A 16,768-nucleotide genomic window follows, 5' to 3' on the forward strand; every position below is an offset into this window, starting at 1 on the left:
ATATGTTTACAACCAGAGTGGATGTCTATAAAGAGAGTGCTATAATATGGCAAATGTAACATTTCATACATCTGTGAAATGGGCATTGCCTGAATCTGTATAAAATACCTTTGATAAAAATGGTATTGGTCCCAGGGGAAAACATTTGGTAAATATCTAACAAGGCTTCCAATTACCCCATTGTGTTCTTACTAGGTTAAGTGATTCCTGTAAAGAATTATGATAATTTGAATGTTTGGGATAATAAGTTTCTTTACCATGTAGCAGAAGACTAGATCTGAGTTTGGAGTGAAAGAATCAGGACATTGGGGCTCTGCGCCCTCGCTCATGGCAGGTTCACGTACCTCTTTTGACCTTGATCATTGCAGTCAATGCTAATGGCTCAGGAGTTTTTTATTCTGGTGGCAAAGTCTGAGATTCACACACTTCAACACCTCTTTGAGTCCACACATAAAAACAACTCTAAAATACAGCGAACTGACTATTTATTTGGAGTGTAGTGTGCCACATTATTTAATATCTCCACACAATTAAAGTTGAATTCTTCCTCAACTGGATACATCTGTGTTGCCAGTATAGCAGCCAGAGTTTCGAATCTCATACTGGCCCATTTGCTTTTCCTAGTTTAACATGCCTGCAAATCACCTGGGGTTCTTGTTAAAATGCATATTCTGGGGAGGAACCTGAGACCTGCATTTCTAACCACCTCCCAGGTGATGCCACTACTGCTGGTCCACTGACCACATTTCAAGTAAGAATGTTTTAGAGAACTGCGGTCAATAGACTTTACCAACAGGAATATGCATAAAGGGAGCAGAGTGAGTTGCATGGGGGCCTTCTGTTCCAAATATTAATACTAGTAATAATATATACCATCAAGCACTGAGAGTCAGACCCTATCCAGAAGTGCTTTATGTTCATTATAGCACTTAATCCTCAAAATAACCCTGTGTAGTATGTATTATTATTACTCCATTTTACAGATTAGAAAACACTAAGTATGTAAAAGGTTAAATACTGTGCTCAGTGCCTCCCAGTAAGTTACTTAGCTTTGAATAAACTAGGTGTTAATCCATCTTCTATGCTGCCGCTCCTGATGCAAAGCTTAAATCTAAGTTCTTTACACCAGACAGCCTTGGATCATGAGTATGCATATACTTTAAATAATTATTTTGTTCATTTCCCCACAGTTCCTCTGGATCCTTTTATTTAATTTAAATTGGAAACTCCAGTCTGTGCCCTCTGCCATCTGGAGAGAGGAAAAAAAAATGACTAAACAAACATTGTATGACCAATATCTGGCTCTTTCCATGACTGGGTCACTTAGAATAACAACATTATCAACAAGAAACATTTGTTTAATGATTGGGTTGCAGAAAACGCCATCAGGTTGCCTCCCTTACATTAATGTAAACTACATTTTTTTTAATGGAAGAAGACTGAGGCTCTTTTAGTGAGCCTCTAATTCAGAATCTTAAAACAACATATGTGAGACCTCAGTGTTGGGCAGAGGGAGTTTCCTTGCTGCAGAATCCTTAATCTGACTGGTAATTACCAAGGTTTTTCTTGGAAGCATGAAACATAATTAAAGTCAGTGAACTATGTCTAAAAGAAGGCATCTATGTGACCTGGATTTATTCAGTAATCCAAGGGAAACTGCACTTCTAAGATATTTTTCTTTAATGACTATTACAGATTGAAAGCTGGTACTGAATTTTGAAAGGCAATACCTTCTGCTGCCATGCTTCAGTATGTGCCCCTCAACTGTAACGCGGTCACACTTTCCTTCTTGCAAAGAATACTGCCAAGTTCAAATGGTTTAAGAAAGAGCTAATGATTTTGTAGCCAGTGTCTTTATTTTAAATGGCATTAGGTATTCAAGAACAATCTAAAGTTCTATCGATGAAAAGGTAGTTTTTTAAGAAAAAAGACATGATTTCACTTAAATAAGTTGGCAAATAATTTATTTATATGTTCATTTCATCAATTTAAAAATCATGTAATAGTCTGGTTATTTCCATATACAAGGTGAGTCCATCTCTCTCTTTTTTAACTCATTTAGCTGAAAAGTCACTGGCAACATGAAATGAGATATTTAAAGCCAAAATAAGCACTGTGATATACTTAGAAGTAATACCTAGTATGTTAGTATATATGAATTTTTAAAGTATTATTTTTATTGTTGATATAGTTGATTTATAATGTCATCATACTAGTTCCCCAATCCACATATTAAAATGTATCTTAGTATTTCTGATAATATATTGAGGCCGAATCTTAAGAAAAAGAAGTAAAGAAAATTCACCCTGGGCTCATTTAAATTTTTTCCTATTAAGTGTTAACTCTGTAACCTGTCATTACAACCACCTTGATACAGATTAAATATTTAAGTTTTCTAATACTTTAACATAATTTAAAATATAGATATATATGTTTTTATACATCACAGCGTGTCATATAGACTGCTTCCATAAATCCTCAGATCCATAGAAGTGATATATTCCATGGGCTTGTTTGACATATTTGGTGAAAAATGTATTTATAAAGAAACATATATTCTCATTCATTCTTTTATTTAAAATGAATATATTTCAGGTATTTTTCTTTCATTTAAAATATGTATGCTTGCCCATGATGATGCAGTTCTTAGCTTGATACTGGGAACCATGGGAGAACAAAGCAGACATGGTCCCTGCTTATGGTTTAGTCCATGTAGCCCAAAGTTCAATCATTCTCATACATCCTTTATGGTTTCTTACACTGTTTACATATGTGTACATAACTGTACCATTATTAAGTTAACTTGCAGTTAGAAGTTCTTTTTATTGTAAATTTCTTTTCAAAGGAAATGATCTTTATTATAAATGGAAAATTAGTAACCTTGCCAAAGTTAAACTGTAAGCATACATGGAATAAAATTCTTGTCCTCTAATTGGCTTAGAAGTTCTCTACCCTTATGGAGTGAAACGATTTCCAAAATCTTCTCTTCCTCTGTTGACACAGCGACTTATTATTCATCTTTCTTTTTTATACGAGTGGAACGGCTTCATTTGATATTAGATTGTGGGTTATATCTTGATGTTATGTAGGACACATGTTCTTGTCCCCCCTACTAAAGTCATCTCATACTTGTACCATGCTTTGAGAGACTGTCTAGTCCATCAACTTGGGAGAAAGTGATGTGGTATCTCTGACCTTATTCAGGTGGGCTATTTTTTCCTGCTGTCTTTAGCTCAAAGGTAAGTGTGTAACTCCAGTGATTTCAGAAGTAGGACAATTTTAACATTTAAGCATAATATCTCAAGTCTACTATGTATTAAAGGAGCATGTACACCATGCAAAAAGCATTTTAAGGTATTCGTATCCTTAGTTTTATGCTTTACATTGAATATGCTCTACTTTGATCCATCTGCCTTGATCACTTTTATATATTATAGGTGCTGCTGTTTCAAGACCAGAATTATGGTCTTCATTATGAATACACTATCCCATCAGACCCTGTACCAGAGAATCAGAGCTCCAAAGCACCTGAACCCCTTTTCATGTGGACACACACAGGCTGGGAAGATTGCGATGCCACGTGTGGAGGAGGTGAAGTATTTTTCAGTATTTACCTTTTTCCAAAACAGCTTCTTTTCTGATTAACCATTGATAATTAAGACAGGTCCATAACCCCTTATCTAAAATTTCAAACTCCATAAAGGATTGGAAACTGAAAGTTTTTTGCGACACGTTTAGTGCCTAAATCTCTGAACTATTTTGCATCAAAATCTGGCATGAATTGAAGAAAGACTACGTACAGTTGTTACATATGTCACTCAATATGGTCACTCATTGCATTGCTTTGCATAAATATTAACACTTATGGGGGCTGCCCTAGACACCATACAGGTTGTTATGTCATATACTTACACTTTTATATTTACTTGGGACACTATACAGTTTAGAGTTCAGAGAGATGGGAAGAAACCAACAAAGCGTATTAAAATAAGTAGACAACAACATTGGAGAAAAAACATGCAAATGAGAATGCTTTTCTGTAAGGCAAGTGAGAAAGTATTTATTACAAGAAAGAATGATCAACTGTATCAAAAGCTGCTAATAAGTCAAAAATAATGTGCATTGAAATTGACTATTACATTCGAATATATTTATTGTATTTCAAAAGATATTATATTTTTATATTTGAAACATAGAGGTCAATGATGACTCTGTCAAAATTACTTTTAATGATTTGGCTCAAAAGACTAAGTGGAATGAATTCAAGAGAAAATAGCATGTGATGAATTGAAGAAAGCACTCAAGGTAACAGGAAATTTTGCTGAAACAAGAAAGCAGAGAAATGTGGCATTAGCTGGAAGGGAATATGAATCAAAGAGTTTGTTGTTGTTTTTAATAGGGGAAATTATACATGATGATTTCCCAATGTGAGTTTTCTAGAATGGAACAGAAAACTAGTGGTGCAAAGAAGACAGCAAAAAATTTCTGGAGTGATATCCTTAAGTTGGCAGGATGGATGGAATGGAATAGTTGGCTTTGGATATAAATATGGAGAGCCCATCACTAGTAACAGGAGAAAATACAGTATTTTGAACAGAAGCAGATGTTGGAAACTTGTGGTGGTACTCTTTTGGTTGCATCTATTTTATCAGTAAAGGCCATTTTGCTGTGATTAAAGGTGAGAAAGGAGATATGAGAATTTTGAAAAGAGAGGAGATGTGAAGTGGTCACTTAAGAGAGTGAGAGAATGAATGAAATGGTACATGTATTTTGACTTTATGGTAGCATTGATGGTCCACTTGAAGTTGACAGTCATGAATTTAGCTTGACACACATATCATAATGATACTTACCCTCCAGCTATGTACAGCATACAGATGCACTTGTGGTACAAGTTTTGGAATTGCCATGTGAGTATAATAAAACAAAAGGAGAATCCGCTTGACCTGAGGTTGTATGTAAGGAGTTGAAAATGATTGGCCATGGAATTTAGTTGTATAAGGAGGAAACTAAAAATACAAAGGACTTTGAAAGACAGTGAAAAGGTGGTAGCATTAATGGATTTTAGGGCCTGGTGGAGTTAAAGAACTTTTAGACTCAGGGTACTTAAGGGAGAGGGCTGGAAATACAGGAGATGGTGACAGAAAATAGAGCTAAGAGTATGGAGGGGATATAGTTTTTAGTAATAACAAGACCAGGAGAGTTAGTGGCTTCAGTGAAGTGAAAGTACAGATCTTTGGGAAGAGAAGTGTTCCCGGAACTGAGAGGCCTCAGTGTTGGAAGAATCGTTCAAATGGCTATAATAATTACCAAAAAAATGTGTTAGGAGCAGTATTAGAAAATAGAACAGTAATCCAGGAGGTAAAATCTTAGAGTAAAAAGAGAGATTGAATCAGGGGTTGGTGTTCGGTTACAGCAAGAAGGGGACTGCACTGCATAGTCTGCTCCAAAGCTGTAGGTTTAGGAAGAAGGAAGGGAGAATGGTCTGGTGGTGACAGCGAGGGTCATGGACATCCATGCTCTCTAGATGCAAAGGTATGGAGTGTAAGCAAGAAAATGGCCACCCCACTGGCGGCAGTAAAGGAAGCAAGAAACAGTGTCCTCAGGAGAGAGAAAAAGGGTACCAGGAACATCCAGAGGTTTGGAGTCTGGGGAGGAACAGCTTTTGCTGCAGCACTTGGAGCTCTGGGGTCACCAGAGCAAAGGCAACATGGTGGGTAGGGGAAGGGAGACATGATAAAAAGCATACTTTGCTCCCAGGGGTACAGAGTAATTATAACAAAAGGATTTCTAGTCACTCACAATTTAAAAGCCTGTAGCAATCACCCTTGGCACAATGAAATTTTCATTGGCCGTGTTTCCCTGGGGTCCCATTATCACCATGTGACTTGGGATCCTGTGTCCTCAGTCCTCTCCTGCTGATGACCCCATGTACACCCAAATTCCTATTCCTCTGCTTCTCCCATTTCTTACTGATGTCAGGGCCCATTTCATTTAAGGGGTTCTACTTCACATGCCCTATCCATAAAACAACAAAAACACAAATAGGAACACATTTAAAGTGAAGATCCACAGAGTTAGAACTTACTTCTTTAATATAACTCAGCCGCCATTCCATGATGGGTTATCTGGAAATGGAGCAATGAAAAGGTTGCTCGTTCCTGTTATTGCACTGAAAGGCAGTCATTAAAATCTGTTTACATCTGAGACGCTAGACAGGAAAATGTTTGCCCAGTGAATTTTATTATATTCATTTTTTTTCATTCTGCCATAATTGTGGTCTAGTAAAAGCTTTGGAAGTAAACATACAGAACTTGTCAGTCTTCAGTTTGAACAAGTGAATTTTTAGGGTTAAAAATTTTTTCCAAAATCACATTAATTGCAACCTAGAATATGTTTTGTCAATTGTCAGGCCTTAAGAAATAGATGTTCAATGTAAATTATTTTAGTTTCAAGGTCAGAAGGGCTTTTAGATATTCTTAAGCATAACTTCATAATTATTAACATGAGAAAAGTGAAGTGCATTAGAGATTGAGACTTCCCAAGGTCACTGGCCCAACATGGGAGGAGCCAAGATTAGAATCCAGGACTCCAGAGTTCAAGTCTTCTTTCCTCCGTGTTATATACTTCCTTCAAGAGCAGTTCAGGGGTTTAGTGTCATTTCTTTCCACAAAGTATGTATAGCATGTCCCTTAGAGATTACATAGGTTTTATTTGTTTTTTTTAATTAATTTTTATTGGAGTATCGTTGCTTTACAGTGTTGTTAGTTTCTACTGTACAGCAAAATGACTCAGCTGTACGTATACCTATATCCCCTCTTTTGGGGATTTCCTTCCCATTTAGGTCCCCACCATACATTAAGTAGGATTCCCTGTGCTATACAGTATGTTCTCATTAGTTATCTATTTTATACATAGTATCAATAGTGTATATGTGTCAGTCCAAATCTCCCAGTTCCTCCCACCCCCACTTTCCCCTCTGTATCCATACGTTCTCTATGTCTGTGTCTCATTTATACTTTGCAAATAAGATCATCTATACCATTTTTCTGGATTCCACACATATGCGTTAATATACGATATTTGTTTTTCTGACTTACTTCACTCTGTATGGCAGTCTAGGTCCATCCACGTCTCTACAAATGACCCAATTTTGTTTCTTTTTATGGCTAATATTCCACTGCATATATGTACCACATCTTCTTTATCCATTCCACTGTTGATGGACATTTAAGTTGCTTCCATGTCCTGGCTATTGTAAATAGAGCTGCAATGAACGTTGGGGTGCATGTGTCTTTTTGAATTATGGTTTTCCCTGGGTATATGCCCAGTAGAGGGATTGCTGGGTCATATGGTAGTTCTATTTTTAGTTTTTTAAGGAACTTCCATACTGTTTTCTATAGGGGCTGTCTCCATTTACACTCGCATCTACAAACAATAAATGCTGGAGAGGCTGTGGATAAAAGGGAACCCTACATAGGTTTTCTTTGGATTCAAAGAGATGTTTTATTTAATATGTTAAATAAGAATTTAGATATGTCCTTACTTTTATTTCAAATGACTTATTTTATAAAATAGTCCTAATTATAAGCAACCTCTATATGATTTGCACTTGAATAAACCTTCTCTCTCAAATCTGTTCCATTGTGTTTAGTCAACAGTTTTCAATTATCTCTGACTATGTTAATAGGACATATATTCATTTCAATGCCAAAATATTTCTGGGCATTTAGATATTATTTTCCTTTGCAGTTCATAAATAAAGTGGATGGACAAGGTTTCAAGAATCGCATTATTTCTGACTCCGTTTCGTCGATTTTATAGCCAGAAAGAACTTTGTAATCTTTCAGCATATTCATGAATTAGATGAGAGTAAGTTCAAAGCACAGAACATTGGAAACAGACTCATGCAAAATTTATCTTCAGCAGCAAAGAGAAATAATAGAACTATTCTACTTCACAGAAATATTAAGCAAGAAAGAGCAAATAAAGTATCACAGGGCAGTATAAAATTTCAGTGTTTGACATGTTATTTTTTTGAATACAATTTTAAGGCATCACATTCCGGAAATAAGTGGGAAAAAGAAATTTTAAAAAAAGACCTAATGTCCAGTAGCTAAATTTTTATCATGATCTTTTACATCAGTATCTCAAACTAAGTTTTAAAATTACCCAAATAAGAGTTAACTTATTATGCATTTCTATTAATTTATTAATACCAGTTGTTACAAGATAAGAAAAGCCTAAGATATAAAAACTTCTTCTTTTAGAAGAAATATTACTTTAAAATATCTAGTAATGCTGGTGATCTCAAGTAAATTTTTCCAGCAGTTTAACTTGTACACTTTTCATCACGATCTTGTCAAATTCAAATCATAGTTCCAGAAAAATTTGAATGGATATATCATTTTGTACTTTAGCATTGGCCATTGATATTAGTCCTTTTATTTTCAAACATCATAAAACATATTTGTGAAATAAATGTTTACTTTGCATTGGTGTTCTAAAATATCTAAAAATCTTGGAAGGGGTGTTTTAAATTTATTTTAGCACCTCAGAAGTAGGGGTCAGTGGATAAAGGATTTTTTTGACATAAAAGACTGTTTGAAATGATCTTGGTCTTCAGAGACATCAGGGATCTATCATTCCATAATATCTGAGGGTTTTTTGTAGAGTCAGCATTCCACATACTATATACAGTAACTGCATTACTCTAGGACTTTTATCTAGTAGATGAATTAATGAAATAAAACCTTGAATGAAGGCCCCCAAATTTAATAACATGTTTTGAAATAAATGAAGAGTTAAACATGCTTTTAAGAAATCTGAATAGATACAATTTGAAGGGGAAAAAAATAAGTCAGCATTCCACATTCTTCACGTTAGTCCAAATCCTGCTAGCTTATGACTCTCATGCTGTAAACCTTGTATTCTGATATCTTCTAGACATGGCTTTCCTTGTCCATGACCAGGTTCTCAGGAGGCATCCAAGTTTGGGGGTCCAAATTGAGGAAGTATTTCAGTATACCAATACCTGTGTCTTATGAAGGGTGCTGGGTTTTTTCCTGTTTTTCCCTTTCACAGGCACTTTGCATGTACCAAAGTAAATGTTATTAGCCAAAGAAAATGCACCAAGATATATTATTGCTCTTCTCTGCATTATTTTGTTTTAGTAATATTTAGTGCCATTTTGTATCCTATTGATGCTTTCTTTATTTAAATTAATAGGAATGTTTATATTAATGTAAACTCTTTATAAACTTGAATTTAACACCTAAATAATAATCCATGTATTAGATTTGCCATATATAATTATTCCCCATAATTACTCATTTAGTTTGCACATGATTTTTTACCATCTTAGGAAACACAGTGTTGAGATGAACCTCTTAGTGCAGGAAGTACTTTGGGCTTGAATTACATGTTTATATTTCATTTGTTGATTCCGTTACCCATACTGACTGTACTCGCACTTTTGCTGGATGATCCAAAGATGAGTACTTCCTGTTTTTAGAAAATTTGCTATCCACCTAGTAGGGGTTAGATAATAAAAAAACACCATACAGAGTGATATGGGGAGTTGTAAAAAGCCTTCCAGGGATATGCATAGTTGCAAAGGCCCTGGGCTTAGTGAGAATGTTTATTACTAGGGTGAAAAATATGAGGATCAAGCTGTGGGAAATTATTTGACCAAAAAAGTAGAAAGAAGGTAATTCGTGAAGGTACTTAAGTGTTACGCTAGCACTCAAGTTAAATTTAACTTGAAGGTTAGGGGATTACATTAAAATATTTGTGCGTATGGAAATGACAAGATCACATTGGATTGTTTACTGAGTGTTATGAACAATACAAAATACAATTTTTTATTAAAATAAAAAATGAAATTGTCATTTTAATATTAAGCCCAAACCTTGAGGGAAAAAATGTTTTATAGAAATGTAAAAAGAATGGCTAAAAATTAAAGGACATGACATGACATTAAAGGACATGACATTATGTAACTCTAAGAAGTGCTTAGAAAAAAGACCTTCCTCATTAAAGTATTTTTACTTTTGGTTCAATTGCTTGCTAGTCATTGTTAGTTCAATAGAAAATAATTAAGTAAAAAATTTTAAAGAAGAATGTAAAGACAGATGAATATATATAGTCTCTTTCTTATAGACTTCCCCAGTTTTAGTAAAACATTTGGATGAATTGTTGTACAAATTGTGGTCCATCCACAGCAGGAGTTACTAGTTGGCAGTAAAAAGAAACAAATCTTTGATACAACAATGAAGATGTACCTCCAAGGGGATCATGCAGAGTAAAAAAATCAGTCCCCAAAAGTTATACACTGTATATACACTGTATATAACAGTTTTCAAAACATTCTTGAAAATATTATAGGAATGGAGAACAGGTTAGTAGCTGCCGGGACTTATTGAGTGGTGGATGGTAGGGGAAGTGGGTGTGGCTCTAAAAGGGTAACTGGAGGGATTCTTGTGGTGATGGAAATATTGTACATCTTGACAATATCTATGTCAGTGTGCTGGTTGTGATACTGTACTCTAGTTTTGCAAGTCATTACCACTGTGGGGAACTGGAAGAGGGTATTCAGATTCTCTTTATTATTTCTCACAAGTAGATGTGAGTATACAATTATTTCAAAACTAAAAAGTAAAAATTTTTTTTAAAGTTTGAAATGTCCCATAACATACAGAGAATTTCAGTTATGCATATCAAAACACTGAACCCACTCCCCAGATTGTTTCTACATGTATGATGCAGGTTTTAGAAATGTGATCTACCTGAGTAGACCATAGTTTTATTAAAAATTTCCATTTCATGAGTTAAATACAGAGCATAGAAAAAAATCAATTTATCACTGAGATTGGAAAAGAAGGAACACAACATAATATGTACTCTGTTCAGTGTCTTCAGAGAACAAAGAAAGAATCAGTAAATAAAAATTACCCCTCCTTTTCAGAGTTTGCCCAAATTTGGTAATAAGATGAATATATAATGGTTATTGTATTTTATTTGTAATTATGTTCAAAACAGATTTCCCCAATACTGATTTAGTGGGAATGACCCAGAGATGAAATTAATTGCCATAAAGCAAATAATACACTGTCAACAGCTTGCAGCTACTCAAGGTTCAGGCAGAAGGCCAGTTACTTCATCACTTTCTGTTCATCCCTCGGTTCCACAGTACTGGATGCGTTGTAAATACTGCTGTTAGATGCTATAATGGAAATTTCCTGTGTTGGCTGGGACTTAAAAATATATAAAAGAAAATATCAAACAATAACATTTCTGTATGGCTTTAAAATCCTAGTTGTATTTTCATAGGCATAATGTGCCTGTAGCTGAGCATTAGATTTCTTTTCTTGATTCTTTTGTCTTTGTTCAATGAAATTTTTAAAAAGTAGGGCTAATCCCTCTTCTAGCTGCCAAAAAAACTTATGATGTGAGGGTCTTTGCTACAATGTAGATGGAAATGTTCCAATTCATACTCATATGCCTTCATACTTTTTTAGAGCACCAGTAAGGTGCTCCCTGTAATGGCGCCAGTACCTGTGTCTCTTTTGATATATCAATACTTAAAAGATTTTTTTCAAAAGCTCACTATGTTACTTCTGGGTCAACATAACTAAGGTTAGATATTTTCTGAGTAAAGGAAAAAATGCAGTGTAATTAGCTCTGAGTTACTCATTCCGTGGCTACACTGAAGTTCAGCAAAGGCTCTCTGGATATTGTCTGTTTGTCATCTTTTTGTGCTGTAGTTGGCAAAAAGCATTAAATTTAAATTAGTTTAGACAACTACATCTATTCTATAAAAGAGTGTCTTATAACTATGAGGTTTTTTTTTTTTTTTGCGGTACGCGGGCCTCTCACTGCTGTGGCCTCTCCCGCCGCGGAGCACAGGCTCCGGACGCGCAGGCTCAACGGCCATGGCCCACGGGCCCAGCCGCTCCACGGCATGTGGGACCCTCCCGGACCGGAGCACGAACCCGCGTCCCCTGCATCGGCAGGCGGACTCTCAACCACTGCGCCACCAGGGAAGCCCTATGAGGTTTTAAGTTAGATTTTAAAACTAATATTTATATTTCATAAAAGCAACATTTATCTTAATCCTACTTTTAGGTAGGCATCATTGTCATGTAGAAATAATACTTACATATGCTAGCATTATACAAAATTTGTGTTACACCTATTTCATAAAGGTCATATAGGAGCACCTGAGGCGTAGGAAACTAGGTGGAAGTTGACCAAAAACTTCCCAAATTTTCACGTTTAGGTAACTCTTACCTAGTAAAGCCAGTTTCTTCTGTGAAGAAAAATTAACATCATAAGTCATTTCTGCTTATCTAGCAGCTTATTTGAAAATTATTTGAAGTTGGTGGGTATTGAACGCTATTATGATTAAGTCTAATGCCTCACCCCACCCTTCTTGACCTACCAAGGAATAGCCTGGGCAGCCCTTAAACATTTGCCTGGGGCTTGTAAGGTTACCTTTCCTCTACACATTAGCATAAGCTTACCTGACTGCATGAGCTGCACAGGTCAGGCTAGTGGACCTCTGAGACGTGGCTGTTGCATTAGTTAGGCAGCTGGCACTCCACATAAAGTCCTTGCCCCAGGGACCACAATCCAGCCCATGCTCCATTTGCCAAGTCATGCAGCCTTGTTCCAAGGCAACTTCTCGGTGGAGAAAGGAGCACCTGGGGGGTAACTTTTACTTATCTATGGTTGGATGGCCATCTCAAGGCCCTCCCCATTGTTGGCCCACTGGTGCACCCTTCACTGAGTGCCACAGAGTTCTGGTTGAAGGCATGCCTTTTCCCTCTTGAAGGAAAAGACCTTTTACCTGCTTGGCACTCTTGTCTGTCTTGAGCTCCCATAGAAAAAATTGCATTGCTCCAGAACTCTGGGATTCTCCAGATAGAAAATAATTTAGCCAACATTGTGCTGCCTATGCTAGAAGATGGAACTAAAGATCTAAATGTTTTCAATAACATGACATGCAGTGACCACAGATATAATTATTAGTTAATCCACATATGTATGTAGATATAGTCATGTTTTTATACTACAAGTTGTCATGGGACTATGCTCAGTGTTGTTGAGAGGGTAATCAAGGAAAGATCCCAAACCTGTTTCTATTCTTTTGCCTTCCACTTGGTTACCCCTGTCTCTCCCAATCCCCCTCAAGTCAAAGTAAAAGATACTCAGAAGTTATTCAAAGTAGCGCTCTCTCCCTCTCTCTCTACATCCTTTCTTGATGTCAGCCTCCTTCTCTGTTAATTAAAGAACAGAGTGACCTCTCTGCCACAAGCCCAGGCTGCCCTGTTTGGCATGACCAGTATGAATGCTCTGAGCTTCCTAATTATCATTGCATTATAGTCATAGGCTCCTAACTAATGGGCCCTTCAATAGTGACCCAAAAGACTTGTGACTTTTTTTTCTTAATCCTTCATGACCTGTCTGGCTTTAAAATTATTGGCTGATTTAATTATTTTATAATGTTAAACAAGTTTTATTAAATCCTATATAGATATTTAAACTTTTTTAGAGAAACAGAATCAGCACATATGTAATAGGCTTTTTCAGTGTAAGGTGAGATAATAAGTGTTGTCAAGCAAGTGTGCTTATAGGGCTCTAAGCAAAATGAATATAGCATACAGAGAAAGGGGAAAAGCCAGTTTTCTGAAAGCTGGTGGAAAATGGGAAAACTCCCATGGCTTTTCTCAGAGAACAGGATAATCATTAGGGAATGAGGATTTCTTGAATTCTTGGGGTCTTTACCAGAAGTGACAACAATAAAGGTCTGAGTTATATTCAAGATAAGCTTGCTTCCCATAACTTACCCCCTGATGGTGTACAGCCAGATGATAAAATGTGCACACATTTATATGCATGTTTATGTGCTTTCATGACAGCACAAAGGTTTCATACACATACTGCTTTCCACCACTGAATGCTAAAAGATGGCACAGTCCTTTATAAAAATCTTTAAATAACACCTTATCAACTTATGCACCATAATCCCTTTGTATTATAAAACTTGCCATTTAATTGCTAACAAAAAAAAAAATTACCATTATCTTCCTTAAGCCTAGAGTTACATTTTGTTATATAATTTATAAAAATATCATCCTCATTGATCTAACCTAAAATTTGTTTAAAATATAAAAATTACAAGTCTAGGAAGACCTCAAATAAACATGCATATAAGACTATGCAATAAGTCCATTGCACAGAGGCCTAAAATAACATTTCTTTTTATGTTTCTTTGCTCTTTTCAGGAGAAAGGAAGACAACAGTGTCTTGCACGAAAATTATGAACAAAAATATCAGCATTGTGGACAATAAGAAATGCAAATACTTAACCAAGCCAGAGCCACAGATTCGCAAGTGCAATGAGCAACCGTGCCAAACAAGGTAACCCTGTCCCACCACTCGTTAACAAAATCCCATTTTCTTAAAAACAATGCAGTGATTATGTACCAAAACGTAAGGCTTTAAATAAGCAAGGTCTAAGAAAGAAAGATAATCAACTTGATGGAATGAGTGTTAGAAAAGCAAGGTTAGGATTGACCTCAACTTTAGCTGCTGTCCACAGTGTGAAGACAACTCCTAACTGGATGGCAGAGGAGTATTTAAAAGTATTTGGTAACCTGTTGGTCACCTCTTCAAAAATCTGGTTATTTGGTTGAATTTAGCTACTTATTCCTAAATTCTCCAAAATGGTGTTTTAAGCACTTGCCAATGACGATATAAACTAAAGTGGGACTGGCCAGGACCCAGTCCCCTACACAACAGTGGGGGCATTTGGTCCTTCTGGTTCCCAAGGCTAGATCCTCACTTCCCCACCCCAGAGTCCCCAAGGCAAACTGTTTGGTTCCTGATCTCTGATCACCAGATTCCCGACCTGGGTCCTAGTTATTTGAAAGTTGGTTGCTTCGGTCCCATGTGACTTCCCCAGTGAATAATAAGCAACAAAGCAGGCAAGAAACTCATGAGTAGGGGATAGAACAGCAATGCTGAGCACCTTAAAGTGGTGTAAAAGAAAGGTTACGCCTCAGTAACCAGCAGAGATGGGTGAATGGAACCTTAGTATGATTTTGGGGTGGGATTGCAGCAAGGCTGTGCAGAATAGTTTCAGGCACAGGGCTCCCGAGAATCTCTGTGCTTTCATATAAAAATTAATGTTGGGCTTGAGTGGAACTCAGCCCCAGTGTCAAAAGTCCTCAAAACTTTGTGGGACAAAATGACAAAAAGAGTCTGAAGCTGGATTGATTCCTCTAGAATATGGAGACACAGACTTTTATTCTATCCTGACACTCAGAGATTTATTGAAGCTCAGTGAGTTAGGGTGTATTTGTGAGTTCTTAGGGAGTCAAACAATTGATCTCCTCTCCCAATAGTTTCTGCAGTGGAGTCACAGCAAATGTGTATATACTGCAACTTGGATATGCAGAGAATTTGTAGCTTTGGAGCGCTCTCTAACTAATATAATCTTCCTCGTGACCTGCCACCACAATGTATGGGGAGGTGAAAGGAGAGGGAGAAACAGAGTTGCCTATTAACTATATTTAGGCTTTTCTGTCTTCAGTAATCTCTGATGCTCAGTTCTGGTTTCCCTCTTCCCCCACCTTCCCCTTCAGAGGTAGCACTGCATCCCAAGTTCCTTCTATTTCTGGCTTATTGCAAAACTCAATTGTTAAGCCCTCCAGATATGGCTCATGCTATGTCAACCAGCTTAAAAGAATTTGGAAAATCTTGTCTTCCTCTACAAAGCTGAAATTTCAAGACTTGCTTTTCTGTAGACTCAGTGTATTTAAGGTATCAAAAGCTGATTATCTTTTTCCTTTCTTTGCATTCGTGCTCTAACAATTCTACCCTCCCCCTCAGAGGGAAAAATATGCTTCCAGAGAATAGAAGAATGGTATGTAAAAGAATATGCAAAAGAAAAACGTACATTACTTTCAATAATGTTCAATAATGCCCTTTGCACAAGCCGAACTATATGCTTTTCAACTAACTTTAATTACGTGTTTTTGTTTTGTTTTGTTTAACATCTTTATTGGCGTATAATTGCTTTACAATGGTGTGTTAGTTTCTGCTTTATAACAAAGTGAATCAGTTATACATATACATATGTCCCCATATCTCTTCCCTCTTGTGTCTCCCTCCCTCCCCCCCTCCCTAGGTGGTCACAAAGCACCGAGCTATCTTCCTGTGCTATGCGGCTGCTTTAGTTGCGTGTTTTTATAAGGCAGGGTAGTAATCAACAGAAAGGGTGACCTAGGGAAATATTGCTGCCTACAGTCAGGTCCTTGAGTCTTTTCCATCCATTGCTAGGCAGATAACAGATGCTGAGTTTTTAGCTTTTGCCCTGTCAGCTAAAGAACCTGGATTTTTTTGTTGTTATTACTATTCCTAAGAATTATCTTTCTCTCGCTTTTTTTTTTTTTTGCCGTACGCGGGGCTCTCACTGTTGTGGCCTCTCCCGTTGCAGAGCCCAGGCTCCGGACGCACAGGCTCAGCGGTCATGGCTCACGGGCCCAGCGCTCCGCGGTATATGGGATCTTCCCGGACCGGGGCACGAACCCGTGTCCCCTGCATTGGCAGGCGGACTGTCAACCACTGCGTCACCAGGGAAACCCTCTTTCTCTTTTTTTAATCTCTTTTAATAGACATTAAAATGCTAATTTATCTTTTGTTAAATAATTTATTAAAATATTTCAAAACACCATTTCTTTTATATACCATATAGCTTTCC

General features: G+C 36.8%; 1 protein-coding gene across 1 annotated transcript in view; it reads left to right on the top strand.

Moving 5' to 3' along the window:
• ADAMTS19 (ADAM metallopeptidase with thrombospondin type 1 motif 19) overlaps positions 1-16,768 on the top strand; it is a 282,978-nt gene that overhangs the window by 227,497 nt on the left and 38,713 nt on the right. Inside the window, exons 18-19 of the mRNA XM_007459995.1 lie at positions 3,438-3,591; positions 14,289-14,424. Coding sequence (XP_007460057.1) covers positions 3,438-3,591; positions 14,289-14,424 — 290 coding nt within the window. The remainder of the gene's footprint in view (positions 1-3,437; positions 3,592-14,288; positions 14,425-16,768) is intronic.

This window comes from Lipotes vexillifer, unplaced genomic scaffold, assembly GCF_000442215.2.
Source record: "Lipotes vexillifer unplaced genomic scaffold, Lipotes_vexillifer_v1.1 scaffold44, whole genome shotgun sequence".
Classification (NCBI taxonomy): Eukaryota; Metazoa; Chordata; class Mammalia; order Artiodactyla; family Lipotidae; genus Lipotes; species Lipotes vexillifer.